The following is a 22,446-nucleotide window of genomic DNA, read 5'->3' on the forward strand; positions in this document are numbered from 1 at the left end:
GTTCTTCTATTCATATTTGTAACATTAATTTGTTACAGTGACTACGCCTGCATCACATTCGACTGAATACTCTTAAACATATAATATTGGTGTCTTGCCCCACTTCGTACGGCCATTTCTCTTGTTTCGGATCATTAGGCTGCTGCTATGCTGTTCTGAAAACTTGCAGTTTTTAATAACATTGACATTTTGCTTGTCAACTTTATAAAAATGCTGCAAAAAACCAACTAGCGCATATGTCCCGATTGTTTTACCCCAATTAGTCACGTATCAGGCCCATCGTCGACGTCCGCCGTGTCACGGCAAGCGTGTGCCGAGTATTCAAAGCGAGATCCGTGAACAAACAAAAAGTGCAATTACAAACAATGGTTATTTATTCGCCGCACAATGTGTGACCCAGTTAGAGCAGGAAGCGGCGGAATTAAATTATGTTTATCGCGTTAATTATTAATGGATGTGGACTCTGACTAAGGTCGGAGCCGGAGGTGCCGTGTGGGGACGGCCGTAAAGAATACCATTCCCCACCGCCAACAGGAGGCGTGTCGTAAGAGGCGACTAAATCCTGTAGCACGAGATGGGCAGCAGCGTCTACGTGCGAAACCTTATAAAAAACTGCGCTCGCCAACCCGCCTGCCAAGCGTGGCGAGTATTGGCAACTCCCCCCCCCTGATGAACGGCAGAGCTAAAACCAGGCCCCCAGTCTCCGGCAGCCCCGTTGTTCCTGACTACGGTAGCGGTTGGGGTGACGACGGGGCGGGGGGTGCTAAGAATCCCCGGAGGAGGAATAGCTACCACCACAAACGACAACTGGCCCTCGTAACACACAACATCCGCACCCTGAGGTCCGACGAAAAGATTATAGAGCTGGAAGATGAATTAAGTAGGTTGCGATGGAGTATTATAGGGCTATCGGAAGTCCGGCGAGAGGGCGAGGACACGATAACCCTGAAATCCGGCAACCTGCTTTACTACCGGGAGGGCGAACAACTGTCCCAAGGTGGTGTCGGGTTTCTCGTCCACAAGTCCCTCATTAACAACATCATCACCATCGGAAGTGTGTCGAGCAGGGTTGCATACCTGATACTCAGAGTATCCAAAAGGTACTCGTTGAAGGTAATCCAGGTATACGCACCGACCTCTACACACCCAGATGAAGAAGTGGAAGCTATGTATGAGGACATAAGTAGGGCCATACATGCAACTAAAACCCACTTCAATGTCGTTATGGGGGACTTCAACGCTAAACTGGGCATGCGAGGTGATGATGAGCTGAGAGTGGGGCAATATGGATATGGGCGACGGAACCCCAGGGGACAGAGGCTGGCCGAGTTCCTGGAAAAGGAGAATCTCTATGCGATGAACTCCTTCTTTCAGAAGCCGCCTCACAGGAAGTGGACCTGGATGAGTCCCGATGGTTCCACGAGAAATGAGATCGACTTCATTATGACCACAAAGCGACGAATGTTTAGCGATGTCTCCGTGATCAACAGGGTGAAAACCGGTAGTGATCACCGGATAGTCAGAGGCATACTAAACATTAACGTCAAGCTGGAGAGGTCCCGTTTGATGAAGTCTACGCTCCGCCCCTCTAATGCTCATATTCACTGCCCCGAGAGCTTTCAGCTCGAGTTGTCGAATCNTACGATGTGGAAGTCATTGGGGGAGGCCTATGTTCAGCAGTGGACGTCCTGTGGCTGAAATGATGATGATGATGATGATGTGCATGTACACGTACACACACAAGTATAGTTCACTCGTCTTCGTGAGTTGCAAGAATGTAACTTGATGTGATGTCAAACATGGGACTTGAGCTATCATCCAATTTCTTCCTGCCATGTTACGCTCTACGTTGTATCATCTCTCCAAGAGCCCGCCGTTTCATGGAAAGGCAAGTTTAGTCAACGTATAAATATGGACATTGTAGCTATCTCCACCGTGTTTAGGCACGATTTACGTGCAAATTAGCCAACAACGGCGACAGCAACAGAAGGGCGAAGATACGCAACATTGTATCTGGCAGATAAATGGACGGCAACAGTCTGATAGTGTCATGGCTTATCATCTGTTTTGTAGGATGCATAAATCGTATGAGACGCTAGACGTTAATGTAGGTTATAGGTTAGACAGACATTAATGGAGAAGATACTATATTATGATTGATCGTCAACTGTGAAATATAAACAGGGTTTTCGTCAGCTGCCGAGTATAAACTGGTTTAAACTACTTACTGTTTTTCTTTATCTAAGTTGTAAACTGGTATCAGAAAGTAATAAATAGTGTTTGCTTCGTAGTGACAGAGATTATTTAACTAAAATAGAAATTATTTATTTGTGAACTAAACATGGCCGTTAGAGCAGGAAAGTTCTCGAGTGGCGACCACGGGCTGGAAGACGTAGCGTGGGCAGGCCTCCTACTAGGTGGACCGACGATCTGGTAAAGGTCGCGGGAAGAGCCTGGATGCGGGCAGCGCAGGACCGTTCATTATGGAAAACCTTGGGGGAGGCCTTTGTCCAGCAGTTGACGTCATTTGGCTGAAACGACGAACTAAACATGTTTTAACCGTCATGTTATTCATGTTATTCGTAAGTATAGCCCTCTGTCATCCTCATGTTCTCGCCAGAAGTGGGGCGGTTACTAGAGTCTGGAATGAATGCTTCAGGGTTAAAGTCCTTCTAAAAGTAGGTTATATGAATAACATCATAAAATTATAACTTAACTGCAAGATAGAGTAGTAGCTAACAATTTACACAATGATACTTATGTTCAGTCGTCAATGCCAGTTTTGGTCGACACTACTAACTTTGTTACACGATCTAACTAGTAATATGAGAGGTTTGCATTCACCATAAATTCACCCTTCCTCTGTAAGGGTGGGATAATAATTACTGATGCAAAAGGGGGGAAGGGGATATTGGAGTTAGTTGGAGCTAATGTGTGGTGCACAATATCATTGGATATTCAAAATTGGGGCCAAATTTTAACCTAATACATAATTGAATGTGTCTACAACTTATGTAATAACCGCAGATTAAGTTTTGGATTAAGCTTAGTTTATAATATTTATTTTCGGATGGTGGCGTGATACCGTTTATGTAAACAAACCTTTTTGGGTCGCTTTACGTAATGCATTGTTTTTGATAGAAGGAAATTGGTTGCCCCGTCAGCGAAAGCCGAAACAGGTATTATGTTACAATAATTACGCTTGTGATGTTATTATATTTGCTTTTTGGCGATTTTATACCGCCATTTACGTCATAGGTAAGACAAACAACAGAATAACAGAAGCCTTATAAGATAACTTTTGCCCGCATTAATGTGTTCTCGGGAAGGTAGAGTTATTTGTATGAAAACGGGAAATGAGCTGGGTAATTTTCAACATGCATTTTAACAGTTGACTTTGCAAACCATTGAGAACTTTTGATTTTAAAAATTAAAATTTTACGTCTTGATGTAGCAAGCTGAAGTGGCAATGAGCAGTGCACATAGTACGCAGAACTGACGGCCGATGTGGCAGATTCTGGAATGGGGGCCACGTACCGGGAAACGCAGCGTGAGACGTCCACCCACAAGGTGGACCGACGACATCATAAAGGTAGCAGGGAAGCGCTGGACGCAGGCCGCTACCAATCGATCAACATAGAAAGCATTGGGGGAGGCCTATGTTCAGCAGTGGACGTCCTATGGCTGAAATGATGATGACGTCTTGATGTACTTGTAGTAGGTAGGCACCTATAGAAAGAACAAACAGTGGTGGACCTTCCTTTTAAGCATCGCAACATTATGTTTATGCCGGGAGGACTTTGGACACTACAAGTGGTCGCTGAGCACGATAACAGATAATGCGGTGGATTATCTGATCGATGCCGCTGCGGCAAAACAACGCAACATAATATCGTAACATCCACGAAGGGTCTGACGTCATCAAACGGAAACCAACGAATTTATTTAGGCTTTTTCAAACAAATATTATTTAATTAGGAAGAATCAATCAATTCATTTTCCGAGTTCAAAAACGCGATTACCACACTGATTAGTAATTACGAGATGCAGATAAAATTAATTATATCATTTATTAATTAAATTTTAGTTTGTTATTACGAACCATTAAACCAATTCAAAAACTTAAATACTTGTTTAATTATGAATGACAATACCAAAAAACCCTATGAATATTCCATAGCCACGGCGTCATCGACACGGAACATTAAATTAAGATAATGCTGCGAAACAATTATTATTTGAAAGAGACATCAGAATATATATCACGGTAACAACAACGAGCGAACTGCGGGATCATAAAGCCTGGCACCACAATAAAATTGTGGCTATTGTTTTCGAATTTAATCGGCACGCTTTGTGATGTTATAGTGGGTTAGGGGCAGAACACACTACGACAGCAAGAATTTTGGTAAAAAAGTAGCATGTTATATATTTAATTTTAAAAGCTGTGCAGTGTATCTCCTTTCAATGATTAAATGAACAAGAAATCATTGAATTAACTACCAATAATGTGCCATTATCTCTCTTCTATTTGTCTATTTAAACTTAACATTAATTTATATCGTAAAGTTATTTATTTACCTATGTTTTGTAAGAATTAAAAAAAACCCAACTCATAAGTATAAATTACTTGACTTATTAAAGTTTTAGTTTAGCATTTAATAAGAGCCAATTTCACTAGTCCTCGATAGGTAAAGTTTCAGATAGTTATTCGAAACATTACGTTCATAGCACGTCCTCATAACGACAGAAATTATTGCGATGCTTCTCAGCACTGGGAACTGGGACGTTTAAAAGAGCTTTTAAAGCCTATTTGCTAAAACAAATGACTCTTTATGTCTTAGTTAGTTTAGTAGGGCAATCTAAAACTGCTCTTAGCCTCTTGATGTCTTATTTAGGCCTACGTCTAGGCAGCCTGCCCCACTGTGGTAGCGCCCTAGCGCGGCCCACCGATGCATGGCACCATAAATCGCCCCCGCTGTCCGCGCGTAATGTATGGCCGCTGTATGCCATGAGTTACGGCCACTTGAATTAATAAAGGGCAGATTTGGATGACGCAGTCTGAGGAGAGCAACTTGATCTGTACTCTATTTGCATAAGGACAAACCAAACTATAAGGAGAAAATTAACTCCGCCATGTTTTAATCATTTTGTGTACGGCGTCTCTTGTAGTTGTAATAGGGAATAGGGGTGATTTTAAAAAGTGCAGTATAATGTATTGTATTGTCGTCTGCGCCCGAGGAATTCGATACAAAAAACACCATGATCCAATAGGTACTGTTAGGCTCTATAAAAGTTACACTGCAAACATTTTTTACAGGCCGCTACCAATCGATCATCATGGAAATCATTGGGGAGGCGTATCTTCAGCAGTGGCCTATGGCTGAAATGATGAGGATGATGAAACATTTTTTTACTTCTAAAATTTACGCATACCCTAGGCTGTAATTCAATCAGGGGTTAATAGAGACCCCACTAAAATACACGAAAGCTCAGCTAGCGTCTGAAATGCACACACATTTTTAAAATCCATATTCAATTTCATTTTATACAGCCAAGGATTCGCCTGCAGGCATCTACGGAGCTTTAAAAATATATTTATTACTTTCATATTCCACAAAGAGATTTCTGACATCCTGCTTATGCAATCGAGCCTTTTGTTTGTTTATTGAAATGAGTTGAGCACAAAGGATTGCATAAGGAATATTATCTCGTGATACAACAGCAATTTCCATATCAAATTGGTTCCTTGCTGTTTTAACAGTCATTACAAATAATTTACAGCAATTATCATGCATTTTGTGCTTAATGAGATATGATTGAGCTATTTTACTAACTAGTTGATGAAAGATCTTAGCCAATGTAAGAAAAATCGTTTCATAATTGATTCACCGGTAATCTACATTTTCTGCGTGCCCCTTCACTATAGGACAGTAATAACATTTTGAAACAGAATAATTTTAGTTCTTTTTACATGAAAACAATAGGTGTAAGACGGTCGGGAATCGGGATGTCTTGCCACGGAGGACTTCAGGGTTCAATTCCCGAATGGGATCCACGCAGTGTCATAACGCATTGCGTAATATGAAATAAACTGCAATTATTGAATAGGAAGTACAAGTCCAATTAATAGTTATTGAACCCAAAAAAGTGCAAACTAACTTAATTTCCTATTATGTAACAGAACTACCAGATCACGACACAATCATTCAACGGTGTCAAATTCAAGGTGAATGAGTAATTGTGCACTATATCACTTACTTATTTAACGAGTTTTATGCTTGCTTTGCATTGGGTAACCGGGCATTACATAACATAACAAATAATGCGTCGGTTTGCAGTCTTATTGGTCATGAATGGGGTTTAAGTCCAAACGTGATATGGCGTCTATGTGCCTAAAGATTGTGCTAGTCTTTACCAAAACATTCGTGTAAGTAACTTACGAGTGACTGTTCCTACTCTAAATACTTCAATTGTACTAAATAGAACACAAAATACACCCTAGAACTAGAGCTTGGTGTTTTAGTTAAATCTCACTTGCAGCTCGCATGTTGTCTAAGGCTGGGTTGCACCATCTTACTTTAACTTTGACAAACGTCAAAAATCTGTCAAACTCCATACAAAATACACCGGTAGTCGTTATAGTTACGGTCAAAGTTAGGTGGTGCAACTCAGCCTAAATCTCCTAACTTAACATAATTTATCTGCGGAAATTCTCACAAGCTACAAATGAAATAAAAATCATTGCCTCGAACTCAAAGTAAGAATGTTAAGATGTAAGGTTACGTATTTTCAAACGAGTCAACGATACAAACTACCGTGTAAGAAGCCGGCCAATTGCTCTCCAGCAATAACCCATGGGTTATTGCTGCCATGGCAGCAAACGCGTAACTTTAGTTCGCTAATTGCGAATGTTAATTGCCGCGTTACGTTCGCGCCTCACCGCGAGCCTGGCTTGACCTGAGTAATTGGTGTTATTTAATTGTATTTGTTTCAGTTTAGCTTGTGCTGAGTATTTTAAGATATTTAAGTAAAGTGTGTAGATTCCTAGTTTTTCAAATAAGAAAATTGAGTTCACACACTTTTTTTCAAAAGAATCTGAAAAATCTTTTTAAATTTTAAGGAGAACATGAGTACATATTACTGGAAACTTGTGTGCTATCTAATTCAAGTTTATAATTCATCACAATCCACAACATTGCTTTCTTTGAAAGTCCTAAAACTTAGATTCCAACCGAATTTATTTAAAAAAAAAAGTTAAATACTTTTTATGAAACAAAGATCAAAACGTATAGTTTAGCCTCATCTTATTAGAGTGACATCTAAGCGTTACAATTTACTCCTGTAGGTTTCATGCATATTCAATCGTCAATATTCTCCAATTATGTATAACAATATGCATATCATCAGGATAATTCTAATACCATCCCATTAATGGCAACCATATAATCTCATTAGTCTCTATCATTGATAAAGACTTGGTATCAGTCACATGACAACTATGCAACTGGTCCTAACCATATGGGATTACTTCAAGAATAGGCACAGATAGCATTACAGTGTTACCGTTAAGGCAAAAAATGACGATAAGGCAGTGTCGACAATTAATATCGACATTTACGGTGTCATCAAATGGCGTAACAATGCGATCGCCATTAAAACAAGGGGCGTTTAACTGCTGGGGATCAGAAACTAGTTAAGTTGAGGGAGTTATCGACGAAAATATAGACTTTATCGATAGTTATGACAATTTTAATGTATATTGTAAAGTGGAACCAAAAGCACTCTTATGAGTAATCATTGTTACTATTTTGTCTTAGTTTTTCTTCTATTCTTTTTATTCTTTTAGGCGTACTGTGCAGATATGCGCCACGAATGTTAGCGATAAAGGGACCCAAGGAAGCACTTATGCGACAAAATCTTGACAAAGACTTGGCCAATGGGGATAGCCAGCGGTGCCAGCCAGCAGTGAGTGTGTTATGGAACTTTCCTCGCCAGAAAGGCGGGGTCTACCCACTTTTAACCGATGGTGTGCTCAGGAACCGCGTTGTCTGATACTTAACCGATGGGGACGGCCAGTGAGTTATATGGAACTCTCCTCGCCAGAAGGGCGGCCCTACCCACTTTAACCTGATGCGATGAAAGAGCCGCGAGTTGTCTGTCGATATAAACAAATACAGCCCTACTTAACCCTTCAGATCGCGCTATCCGCGGCCCGACATTTGCAAAGGTCGCGCTGAACTTTGCGCTTACGCAAGCCGCTTCCGAGCGACAATAAATCAGCCGCCACCTTTACTGCGAACTGGTGATACACGACTATGGTCTAAATTGCCGACGTGAATTTACAAACGCTGTAGTACAGCTTTAATGGAAACGGTAAGGCCTTACATGGATTACACGATGCCGAAAATACGTGACTATGGCTGTACAGGATGGCAATTTAATAACATAAATAACTATCTAGAGGTAAAACGCTGATTACTGCAAAATAGGGAAAAATATATTCGCAAATTAATTAAGATTATTATGTAGGTATTTCGTTACCTGTTTGTTTCATGATTCCAACTCGCAACGTAAACGATTGATCCAGATTTCCAGATTCACGTCTGAATTAAATTCCAATGAATAATAAAAACGTAATTTAGGTTATCTGGATATAAGAGCTTTGCAATTGATGAAACTTGTGTAATTCAAGCCTACTATTAATACGTTAGGTAGTTGCTTTTTCCACTTGTCATTTTGTTTCATTTTGTTTATTTCAAAGTATTCCTTGTTTAGTACCGAAAAACTACTAACGAGTTTTAAAACATGAACTCGAAAATTATGCCAAAATGTAAAACACAGCTTTACTGTAACTTTATTAATCTGGCTTTTTAGCTTTATGTTTTTGGTAAAAGCGAGTTTACAGTTACCTCACATCTCACTAATGAGTGGGTAGTTTAACATGTGGCTAAAGCCGAATCCTTTTGTTTATTGCCAAACAAGCCCACACTTTATTCTAATCTGCTCCTAATAGTATCAATTAAGCGCCATAGTTACCGCCGTAATGGAGATCGGCCCGATTATTCAAATGCCGCTCATAAACCCTTAATGGGGGGATGAACACATTACCGTATCGGATCACCCCCCACGGACCTCTAATGTGGAGGTAAATAAGATAGAGGTGAGATTTGGAAGCGTTATGTTTGAGTTTGCGGCGGAATTGGCGGATGAGCGGATACTCCAAATGAGATTAAATTTATTGGGTTTTGATAAACTGGATCAAATTAAACATTGGAGCGAGAAATTGTCATTGATAAGGTTGGGTTGGGTTTGAATCTTCGTCGGGTTTATTCGGAGTCGAAAATATTTAAAAAACAAGCACCGACGCTACATTTATGTTGCGTTAAATTTCTATGGCGCTGGTTCGCTTACTGACCCTAGAACCCGTTTTCCTCCTCTTTTCTATAAAAAATAGTTATGGTTTAAGTTAGTACTAGATAGTGGATGGGTGTTTCAGGAAACAAACTAATTCTACAAGTAGGTTGGTTAGCACAGTGATAATGAGGTTCACAAACTTCTGAGTTTAATGCCCGTTTTCATTAATCCCAAATGTTTAAGTGACCCCTATGGTAACACATAACAGGAATTTTGTTTTCATAGGGGTCACTTAAAAATTAGGGATTGATGGTGAAAACAGGCGTAAGATAAACATAAAAAAGTCTAGTACTTATCTCAATTTACGATTAATACAGTTACTTTAAGATTACAAAAGGGCTGCCTAAATATTGCATTATTTAAGCTCTACATTATGTAATCATATGACATGGTTTGTGGTTTCAGTTTGTGAAAATATCTATTAATATTATTATAAATTACCTAGTTTATAATACAGTGTATTTTAGTAAACAACAACAAAATGTCGTCACTGGCCGAGATACTACATTATTATTGTTTATCTCACTGAACCGGCGTTATTCTGCAGTCGTGAGCAACTTGTCATAAATTGAAATTCTCGGTGTTTGTATAAATCTCAATGTGCTGCGATTGCAAGTGCACGTGACATCATAGGTCACCGGTTTAACTAGTTCGCTAAATAAAATTCCAGTTAATGTTATTTATTTGCATAAATACAATTAAATAACAAAAGTTAACGGTTGTTAAGTGATTAAATGTGAAACGAGATACGGGAGATTGTAAAAGAATACGATTTCATCCTTCGGAGAGAATTCTGATTGTGACGCTGTCATTTACAACCCACCACGCAATATAAAAACTAGGTAAAAATTCAAAATTAACCTCTGAAATTAACTGGTTAAAGTGTTCTAAAAGCTTTCAAAAGCGAAAATCAATTATCTGTCCAAAGTATACTGTGTACACAGAGTATACACATAAAACCACCTAATGACTGTCCGTACGTCCCTCGTTTAATTCCCACTTAGAGAATTGGGTTAATTGTTTTAAGACTACCTTCTATCTGCGGCTTTGCCTGTTAAAGCTGTAATTTAGATGTTGGACGTGCCTACTCATTTAGCAGTGGACAGTGAAAACACGAACGCCAACAAAAATACAGTATTTTAACTGTTGGGGTCATGAATTGAAAATGTGTTGTACACAGATATGCAATCAAGCCATAATTAAACAAAATAGAAGGTTCAGTTAATACTATTACAGTTTACGAGTTCATAGGACAAGTAACATAATTGTACACTTGACCGCAAAGAAAAAAAATCGGCTAGAAAATCTATACTAATATTATAAATGCGAAAGTAACGCTTTCACGCCTGTACCACTGAACCGATTTTGATGAAATTTGGCATTGAGTCCCGGGAAAGGACATAGGATAGTTTTTATCCCGGTTTTTGAAACAGGGACGCGCGCGATAAAGTTTTTCTGTGACAGACAAAATTCCACGCGGGCGAAGCCGCGGGCGGAAAGCTAGTCTTCAATAAGTTCAAAAGTTTACCTTATCTAGCTTTATGCCTACTTTAATTAAACATAATTAGAAATAAAACTATTGTTGGACTCTAATAAGCTAAGAACCGAATGCTGACGTAATCAGTGTAATTTAAATGACCTACCCACGAAAAATGGGTATCACATTTTACGGGGTGATTGTACCTAACTAAATTATTCATGTCGGTTGTACTGTTGACTTACAAATCTATTCGTTCAAGACAAAGTTAACCAACCTCTAAATAGTTAAACCGTCCACTAACTCGGGTTCAATTAGCCAGTTAAAAACGCATTTGAGTTCCGTCCGATGCTTTGTCTTCGCGGTCGTTTGTGTCGCCACAGTTAGAGGCAATTTGCTGGAATTATTTATTACTAGGGACATCATTGGAACTGTTTAGTTAATTTGATTTAATAGGGAATTATTGTCGGAACCATGTAGTTGTTTTTAATTAGAGTCAAAATTCGTCTTGTTGTACAAATAAGAATTCATACTACGAGCTTAAAGATAGAACACGCTTAGTGTTCACTCATTTACCTATTTACCTAATTTTAGAGTGTAGGAGTATCGGAAGATCAACGCAAGTTATATTTAGTTTAGAAATCTACGTTGACCGCCACATAAGCAACATACGCCCGTATTCACAAACGATGCTTGCTTATGTGAAACAGCAAAACGAACGCACAGCGTTGAATAGAGCTCTGTGATTGGGTCGTGTGTCACCCTGTGCGTCCACGCGCACTGGAGACCTAATAGTAATGTTTGAGAATACGGGCGATAGAACCGAGTCGCTTAGTTCGTATTCATCGGTAGTTGACTTTTAAAGCTCTACGCGTTTGTTCACGATATTTCAGTAATATTTCACTCTAGCATTTTTTCGAAAGCTTATCAAAATAAACCCCGACGAGCTATCCTACTTCCATCGTAAATATTTCATACAGCCCATCCATTACGCTCCAGCCGAATCGCGCCGGGAGCGAAAAAGCCTGAATTATCGCTCGGCGCTTATCGAGCGCAGAAACTCTCATTTGTTATGCGATAGTTATCGAGGAAATACGCGCGTTTCCATTGTGTGGTCAGTGGGCAGAAAAAGTAACGTTTTTGAATTAAAAATATGAAATACTAGCGGCCGCTCGCGTCTTCGTACGCGTGGATCCCGTTTTACCCTCTTAGGGGTGGAGTTTCGTAAAATCCTTTCAGCCCGGCCGTCCAGTGGTTTGGGCTGTGCGTTGATTTATTACAAGTTTTTAATTTAGACCTTGACCGTTTCAACTATAAGCGATTTTAGCAACACAAAATTTAATATTATTATGATTGCATGAAATCCCATTCAAGTGCCGAAGTACTCTTCCTTCTACTAAGCTACAGGCTACTTAATTCTTTACTTTGTTTGTTACAGACTAGCGAGAGAGGTGAACCACGGGTAAGCTCAAATTATTTTTTGATCTAAGTTATACTCGTATATCTGACATTCTGGTTCTTAGATAGAGTACCAGGTCTATCTAACTCTTCAGGACAACTATTGAAAATCGTTTCTACGATATATTTCTCGTTGACGACTTTAACCCGTGTCGTGTGGTCCGTGAACACGTGTCCACACGGAGATACAGTCCGCTGGCCACTTTCGAGCACCTTTGTGGCCGGCCACTGGACTGGCAAACGCGATTTGTCGCCCGACGCATCGCTACACCGGTCGGATTCGTGAAAAATTACAGGGTAGTGGGTATTTCAAAAAGAAATAGCAAATAAAGAAATTGGGTTAATTCAACTATCGAAATAACTGCCTACTTTATTTTACTAGGCAAAGAAACATTAAAGCTGAGTTGCACTACCATATTTTAACCGAGACTATAACCTTAACCGGTGTTTTTTGTATGGAGTTTGATATACTCTTGACGTTTGTTAAAGTAAAGTAAGATGGCGCAACCCAGCCTAAGTAGTATATTTAAACTACTATTACATAAACTCTGCATCAACAACTCATTTTCACAGTGAACTTTGGACATATTGGTTTCGATTAAACTGTTTTGTACGTAACTTCAAAATTTAGATCGGAAATTAGGCGGAGTTGGGTTTCAATAATGGCACTACATACATCAAATCTATTTCCACAAGTTTACATTAGTAGACAGCACATCAAGCTATTATGTTTTGTTGCAAAATCATACTTGTTCCAACTACATAAGACGCGACATTGTTAGCTTGACGTGCCTATGTCCTTACAAAGGTACAATATTAACTATAAGTCCGCCAACTGGACCGTCCATGCGACGGATTCATAGCAACAATGCTAATATCTTCAGCCCGATATACACTCAATGGGACTTCTTCACGACCCAATAAGTTGTTCGGAGATCCGTTTGAAGTAAAAATAGTCCGTTGCTGAGTTGAGTTCAGTGAATTCGTACTTATAAACCCATTCTACTTTTCTTATGGAATTACTTTTTCATAAGAGTAGGTGCTTGATGTTGCTTCGATTTATAAAATATAATGTGTAGAGTGTTTGTGTTTGTGTCTATCTCTATGGATATAAGCACGGACGAATCGCCCCATTATCCTTATTTTTAAAGACGAATAGTTTGGGTTTAGTTAGGTACCCCTTGTGACAGTAAAAACAATAATTATTGTTGATAATATTGCGTTAGGTTTTATCGCCGTAACGTGATGTAGAGTTTAAGAATTTATTAGGTATAATTTAGTTTTAATGTGCATAACAAAATGTTCTATCAACAAAATATTATGATAATATCAGCAACTACTAACCACAAACTTGCAAAGCTTGCATTATGGTTGCCTTATTGACAAAATAATTTTGCTCAGCAATTTCAAAATATTATGCCATCGTGTACCTACCTAGAGGTATAACCTACTAATGACTTTAGCATTATTTAGACCTGAATCTTTGCAAAACAGTTAATTAATTTCGCAGTCAACTTAATATCGGAGGAACTTAGTCGTTCAGGAACCAATTCGCGGGGCCCATAACATTTTATGGGGACCGTTTTGCTATCGCTTATAACGATTCGATGCGGTAATCGTTAAACTCAACGACAGATAGTGATGTGCCGGAACGAGGAGCTGTCATGTGATAGTGTCATCAAAAAGAATTTGAGGCGATTGAATAAATTGATTGCCATATAAAATTGCTGGCTTATAAATAATAACATTCCATGGAAAACTTCCTCAAAAAAAAATATAGGTATAGTATTCAAATGTCGTTTTCAACGTTTATTATGTTATGAATAATACTTTTAAAGGGCAATCATATGTTCCATAAAGACTTCTTATTATAGGAGTATTTTTAACCGACTCAAAAAAGGAGGAGGTTATATGTTCGACTGTATGTATGTTTTTTTTTTTTCTATGTATGTTCACCGATTACTCCGTCAATTGTGGACCGATTTTCAAAATTCTTTTTTTGTTAGATAGGGTACACTTCTGAGGTGGTCCCATTGTCACCAAGTCAGGATCTGATGATGGGATCCTAGGGAAATCGAGGGCAACCCTCAAATTTTATAGGCACGTATATCGTTTTTCAAACTTTTTCTTAAGTGATTCAAGTATTTGCTCCTGGAAATCATCATCTCATATTGATGAGCTGATGATAGAAGGTAAAACTCCTTAATGCTTAGGAGTTGGATGATAATTCTTTTAATTTTATAGATAAGTATAGTTTCTAAAGTTATTCAAGTGTTTGCATCAGATAGTCATCATCTCATCATGATGAACTGGTCATGGTACGTACAATTCCTTAACGCTTAGGAGTTGGAGGATAATTCTTTAAATATTATAGGTACAAATAGACCAACAGTTGTATTCTTTCATGTTTTTAAGGTGGGCTGACGGTTTAAGGTCTTTTTAGGTTGCCGATATTGTAACCTGTATTTTGTAGGGATTATTATTTTACACTTGACATGATGAATATAGTCTCAATGTACTGCCTACCTTCTAAACTAAAAAGCAAGAAATAAGGTAATTTTTATAAAAAAAAATAAAACCGACTCCAAAAAACATACCTACACTAAAAAGTAGAAAAATAATTATTAATTAATCATCTTATTTATTAGGACGAATTAATATTTATGTATACCATGATTGATACTTTTGGAGTCGGTGCCAAGATTATGAAACGTGTGAAGTTTGCCTGCACCGACTCCAAAAGTATCAATCATGGTATACATAAATATTAATTCGTCCTAATAAATAAGATGATTAATTAATAATTATTTTTCTACTTTTTAGTGTAGGTATGTTTTTTGGAGTCGGTTTTTTTTTTTATAATATTAAGTACTTACCTAAGTTTGCAATAAAAGTAGCGAACTACATCTATACTAATATTATAAAGAGGTAAAGTTTGTGTGTTTGTAATTTGTTAAATTGTAAGGGGTAATCTCGGGATCTACTGAACCGATGTTAAAAATTCTTTCACCAATAGAAAGCCACATTATTGCTGAGTGTCATAGGTTATATAAAAAACCGAAAAACCGCGGCACGCGGGCGAAGCCGCGGGCGAAAAGCTAGTACTTAATAAAAAGAAAGCCGAAAAAACTCACCCAAATTTGATTCCTATGGTTCCTACATAACGTGACCTCTGAAATATCAAATGTCACTGAATATTTAAGCCCTTTCCCTCCCTAGCCCTTCGTTTACGCGCGAAGATTATTAGTGCTAAACTGTTTATTAGTTGGTTATCTGAGCGATCTGCAGGAGGCTGCCGTTACGTAGGCCCGATAAGGTCGCGGGTAAGTGGCGTGTTTATAAGCACGGGGTCATTTTCCATCAACCCTTAATGAGATAAAGTTATCATTTTGACATGAGACTCGTGGGGCACGAAAGTTGTTAAATAGAGACTCATTCATGTGAGAGATAGAGAAAATCCGTACCAAGACTACAATTTTGATCAGATCTATCACATTGGATGATCATTTTCAGTCGAAAATATTTTTTGTAAAGGTAACTAAATGTTGATTTCATTAACACTTAAAAGATCTCAGAGTAGCACGAATTGCTGACTCTTTGTGCCGTTATTAACCGTATTTCTTCTAATATAATTTATTAAGTTTAACTCACGTTTACAATTTGGCACCACGCCAGAGTAGGCTTAGAAAAAATCCTTTATTTTCAGCAGAGAAAATTCCATAATTACAGTTTAATTTGAACCCTTAATCCTAACTGATTTATGCGTCTTTTATTCGCTTTTTCTTAAAACAATTAATTTATAACCCAAGAAACTCATAACTTACTGCTAAACTATAATTTATTATTCTAATTAACGTGGGAAAGAGACGCAGCTAGGGTTCGTGGGGTGTGTGAGAGGGATGGAAAGCCTTTGTTTTGTTCACAAAGGATCGGTAGATTTATGTTGTACAAGTTTGCGTCATTGTCCCGGTCATTAGGACAATGAGATTCTGTATTGTTACTAAGATCTGAAAGTTTGTTCGTCTTGGTAGTTCAATAAGTTGTTCTGACTGTGGGAATATAGTTCAGTACCGATGTATTTTGAGGTCTAAAAGGAAAACAAGAGAGCTTTCCATTCTGTCTGTCCCATCTTGAAATCCAAACTAGGGCGTGCGAGATAAAAAAATCTAAATTTTGTAACTTTATTTATACCACACGGATTCATAGGTACTACATACATGAGTACACCATAGCAGCAAAACACTGTGTTCCGTTACATTACAAGCACAATACTTATCTAACATACCTTTTTTATCGAAATAAATCTAGCAAACTAATTAAAATCACTCCAGCCAAAAAACGTATCACCTGTCGGACACTCAGTTATCGCGCCATCTCTCATTTCCGACTCCAGAAGGCGCTCGCGTGGCTCCGTCCTGCGGTAACAACCTGACAAGTTTATTTACTGCTCGGCTACAGTATTCGGAAATTAACCAAGTAGGTACTGTTTGAAAACTTTTAAATAAGGACAAAGTGAACAAATCCTTACCAATCTGTCTTCAGATAGAAGTTGTAATTCAGAGAGTATGAGAGTCAAACACAACGCGAATAGACCCCGAATTATTGCGATAGTCATTCCAACTTTTAAATTCTTTCTATCATCCAGCTAGATTCTAGACCATGAAGTACAGGTCTAGAATAGACAGATCATCGATGAGAATATTGTTTTTATCTTAGGTTCTAGACTAGTGCTTCACAAAACAAAAAATATCACACCGATTATATTATTTTTTTGAGAGAACTTTATGTAAGGTCTTTAATAATACACTTATTTGAGTTTTTTCAAACTTGTTTATTACCACTTTAATTATATTTTGAACGCAACGCAGCGCCCCTTGTGTCAAACATCACTATATTACCGCAGATTAAAAAACTGTGTTAATGCCATATAATTTACCGCTTACCAAGTGTTTTGCATTTCGGACCCAAAAATCTAAGGTTCAGTAGGCTCTCTTACACAATTATTGGTCATGTTACAAATAATACCATTATGGTACCAAGATACCTTTACTTTAAAGTACCTACATATCTTTTGTAGTACTTCAATCGTCGATTGTTGACCACCAAATAAAGCTCATATCATCAACAAAATTGTAGAAAATCTTTGACAACTGGATTTTTTCGTAAGTTTCCATACCTTTAAAAATGTCCTATGACCTCTTGTAACCCTTGACCTCACCTGGAGTAAGAATAGGTACATCAACGCATAGTTTAAACGAACTTTATGTTCATTACTGAGTAATGAGCCTACTGGACACGATTCTAATGGTCATTTTTATTGTAAACGGAAGTCCAACGTAAAGCGGTGACAAAAAATGAAATAAATTACAGCTATCTGGCTCAATTCATCTATTTATGTTAATTTTACATTTAAACTATGGAAGTAAAGGCCTATATGCATATTGAATGGTGCTTTGATAGAATATATTATTTTAATAGAGCTTTTATGTTTCTATTACGTCATTGTGTGCCAATTTAACTCTTGTGTATGAATACGGCAGCGTTGCTCATATAATCCACCATAAAATGTACTGATATAACTGCCCTTTTTTTAAAAGCTTTTAAAACAAAGAGAGAAATTTTGAATTTCGGCTTGACTCTCTGAACCTAGATATTGGCGAATTTGGTGAACTGTGTAATTGACTAGTTAGTCGCCATAAAAAATCAAGTAGAAACAAAATGTTTTTACCCTTCCCTTAGTTTTTTGTATAACTAACCAAAATCATTAAAATTCCGACTCGAACCGCAGGTATTTGTATCTGTTTCTTAAACTTGTATAACTTTTACTCAATTATCAATTAAAAGTTTGGTTAATGAAGTTTATTCAATTCAGCCGTGAACTCTTCAACAAAGCTCTTACGGACATTTGTAGAATTCAATTTACTAAACTGGAGCGTCCTTTAAGTGGAATGACGTAAGTCCCTTTTTCCTGAAAATAAGGAACACCTCTGTTAAATTAGACCAGCGCTCATGTCGAATTATGTCAGCTTTTTCAGTACGTTCTTCAAACTAAATTAGATTTTTGGACCCGAAAAGTAAAAACCACATTCATTAAAAAGTTTTCGTAGCATGTTACAAATTACAGCACGGTATTATAATGCTTTAAAGCAATCTATACTATCTATACTTCTATACTAATATTATAAATACGAAAGTAACTCTGTCTGTCTCTCTTTCACGCCTAAACCACTGAACCGATTTTAATGAAATTTGGCATAATTTTTATCCCGGTTTTTGAAACAGGAACGCGTGGGATAAAGTTTTTCTGTGACATAAAAAATTCCACGCGGTCGAAGCCGCGGGCGGAAAGCTAGTATGTAAAGTAAAGTAAAAAGTAAAAAGTAAAAAGTATTTTATTTGCCAGCAAAAAAATTTACAGTCTGTTTATCTAGCGGCTGCTGCACTAAGCTGTGCTTGTGTCGCGGCAGCCTTAAGTAACACAGGTTAACAATATAATTGTTGATAAAAATATAGTGAGGACACACGGTACATGGCAATTAACAGTTATTAAACTCTTAAGATAATTAGAATATTTTTAACTTAGACTAAACAAAACTAAACAAAAAGTAACTGAGGTAGTGTATGTATTATAATTCTTAAGTTCGTTCGTTTCAGCCAAATGACGTCCACTGCTGGAAAAAGGCCTCCCCCAAGGTTTTTCACAATGAACGGTCCTGCGCTGCCCGCATCCAGGCTCTTCCCGCGATGGAGCGGGCTATGCTCGGAGTTTCCCTGCGTGATCGAATCAGAAATGAGGAGATCCGCAGGAGAACCAAAGTAACCGACATAGCTCGCAGAATTGCTAAAATCAAGTGGCAGTGGGCGGGGCACATAGCTCGTAGAGACGATGGCCGTTGGGGCAGGAAAGTTCTCGAGTGGCGACCACGGGCTGGAAGACGTAGCGTGGGCAGGCCTCCTACTAGGTGGACCGACGATCTGGTAAANCTGTGTGCCTACCATGAGTTTACGTTAAGTGTGCTCGCTAGCGACTGCGTAAAAATATGACATTTAAATGTATGACATATTGTGCAGCGCCCCTAGCGGCTACTTTCAAGAAATTAAATCTTCATATAATTTTTTGACGTATTCGCTAGCGAGCTCACCTAACGTAAACTCATGGTAGGCACACTGGTAATTCTTAAGTAAATAAGTATTATTATAATGCGTCAAACCAATAGTAAAAGCCTGAAATTTTATTTAAGATAATTAAACAAAATAAAAATATTTCAGCAGAACTTTGGTTATTAAACCGTGATTTCGCGACTTATCAACTTTTGCGCTAGCCCCTCCAATAGAAACGTCCTGAGTTTCGGACATTAAAAATGTCTTCATTAAGGCCGTGCCGAGGGACACAGATGGCGCCACGGTGCCGAATTAAAGAGAAGAAAGGGAGGGCACGACATTCATTAACTCTCCAGGGAATGTTAAGAAAGTGATTTATACGAAGTGTTCTATCAAAATATTCTTTTTTTTTTTTTTTTTTTTTTTATCCACAACGAGGAAGCTCTTGGCCTGTATCTCACCTGATGGTAAGTGACGATCAGGCCGAAGGTGGAAGCGAGCTTCACCCGGAATCCTCAACCACGGAGGAACTGGCTATCTTACCTCTAACTGCCGGAACACAATAATGCTGTTAACATTGTTGTTATGGCGACAGATTTAGGTAAGATGGTGGTAGCTAGCCAGGCGGACTTAGAACAAGCCCTACCACCAACCAAACCGAACAGAAAAATCTGCCCCCACTGGGAATCGAACCCGGGACCTCTGCGTCTGAAGCAGGTGGTCTTACCACTAGACCACAGAGGCGGTTTGGTCTGGTGCAATAATACAAATATTTTTGTTAGGAAATGTCGGTAAATTACTTACTACGAATTTACATAAAAAACAAGGAAGCGTTATAGGTATTTGTGGCATTACAGCAAGCAAACAGCTCGTGTCAACACCTTGCATGACAATTGACATTATTTATTACGAGTAGTCAAGTATCCTAGATCATAGTAATCTAACGTTTAGATGTTTAGATTAGACGTATTTCAGTAAAAATGTCTATAGTTATGAGGAAAAATAATCTAAAACTAAGTACTTAGACATCTTTTCTAGAATACTTAAATTGTCACACACGACAAACACATCAGATAATCATATGGATAAAATATTAATTTGCATTCATGTTATGTACTACCACAAAACAAAATAATAATGTTAAGATAAGCAAAAAAAATACGAGGAATATATCAAGTTTCAATTAATTAAGTAAAATGTAGTCAGTTTTAAAATGGGTATCTTAAAACTTCTTTTGATGGACATTTCGTGCGGTGTACGCAGGTCGTTTGCTTTGCTACGTCGTAACTGCTACGAAATATGATCGTAGCATCATAAGCGACTTTAGTTCTCTTCATATAATTTGAGTGTAGCCGAGATGAATGTACTTTTTTAATTATTGAAATTTAAATCTAGTAGCTTTCACTTTAGTTACTAGTGCTCGAAAATTTCGTAATGTGCGACGAATTTTTCAATAATATTATATTCAACAGGATATTGTGATACTACAGTAATTAAGTGTTTTGCATATCATTTACGTCATATTTTACGCAGCTGAAGCTGGCTTATCCCACTGCACTGGTTTGAATTCTTTGATTTTTTGATAAATAAGGGTAAGCATAAAATGACAGTCTAAATTTTACTTTCTCGGTTTTTTGATTAACATAAAATATACATACAAGTAAAAATCTTAGATTTAAATACTCCAAACCAAAGTCAAATGCTCGTGTCTTCATATTCCATGCCGTATACTAATCAAATAAGCATGTTAATATCCGTAATTAACAGCCGCCATTAAAAGTGATTTTAAATCACTTGTGTTTACGTTGCAATTGACGGGGTTTTGCAAAACAATCGCCATCTGCGGCGATTAGCTCGCAAATCGCTTGCGAAACCATTATTTATGGATCGTATTCAAATCGATAAATTTATGCGATCATTAAAGTATTACCTCTATAGTAATTGCTCGGGACACGATTGGAAGGATCGAGATGGAGAGACGATTTATCCTATACTAGCTTTCCGCCCGCGGCTTTGCCCGCGTGGAATTTTGTCTGTCACAGAAAAACTTTATCGCGCGCGTCCCTGTTTCATAAACCGGGATAAAAACTATCCTATGTTCTTTCCCGGGACTCAAACTATCTCTATGCCAAATTTCATCAAAATCGGTTGCGAGGTTTAAGCGGGAAAGCGTAACAGACAGACAGACAGACAGACAGACAGACAGACAGACAGACAGAGTTACTTTCGCATTTATAATATTAGTTGGGATTTAAATAGCTTCTTGTTTTGAGATGAAAAATGAATACAGTAAATCGTTTTCCATGTTTCATTACCACAGTGTTTAACTTGTTTATCAATTTCCTTATAATATGAAGCAGTCTGGGCCGATACTAATATTTCGTAGTCTAAACGATAAAAAGTGGTTCTGTAGGTTCTGAGTTTGTTAAATACGGTGCTCCTTCTCAGTACTTATCAAATGTTGGTTTCGAAGCGCTGGTAGGGCAAAAAGATGTAGAGGCTACCTAAGAGCAATAAACCTCCCTAAGGTTTTTTATCTGTCTGTTATTTTTATTAAATATTTGACGATTTGTCAGCTCGACCACGCTCTGCGAACGTAATGTAGAGGTTAGTAAGGCCGAGCAGGACGCCTTCTACGTCATTCTGACCTGTTCTGTCTTAACACTTAATTGGTGCGGATAGATTTAATCATTTGCGTGATGAAGTCCAGTTAGAGGCTCCCCCAGATAATGGGCAGGTTGACATGCGGTGGATATGCAATACAATTAGAGTGAGGAAACGCGGGTGTTGGACAGCTGATTGTCGCGTTACAGCTGATATGCGTGATACGGCAAAGCGCAGGTTGTCCCGGTGTTTACGACATGAAACGAACCAGAAAGTGGTAATAGAGTTAATTATTATATTATTGAAATGTTATTCTGAAGGGTCAGAATTAATAAGAGTTATGGACATGGATTATTTGTTGACATAATATGGTTTACGAGTATTAGAAT

At 38.1% G+C, this 22,446-nt stretch overlaps 1 protein-coding gene across 1 annotated transcript in view; it reads left to right on the plus strand.

Moving 5' to 3' along the window:
• Window positions 1-669: 669 nt before the first annotated feature.
• Window positions 670-22,446, plus strand: part of LOC114365985 (craniofacial development protein 2-like) — an 82,887-nt gene continuing 61,110 nt past the window's right edge. The window contains exon 1 of the mRNA XM_028322746.1: window positions 670-1,518. Coding sequence (XP_028178547.1) covers window positions 670-1,518 — 849 coding nt within the window. The remainder of the gene's footprint in view (window positions 1,519-22,446) is intronic.

Source organism: Ostrinia furnacalis, unplaced genomic scaffold (genome assembly GCF_004193835.3).
Source record: "Ostrinia furnacalis isolate ACB-3 unplaced genomic scaffold, ASM419383v2 OfSCF0465, whole genome shotgun sequence".
Classification (NCBI taxonomy): domain Eukaryota; kingdom Metazoa; phylum Arthropoda; class Insecta; order Lepidoptera; family Crambidae; genus Ostrinia; species Ostrinia furnacalis.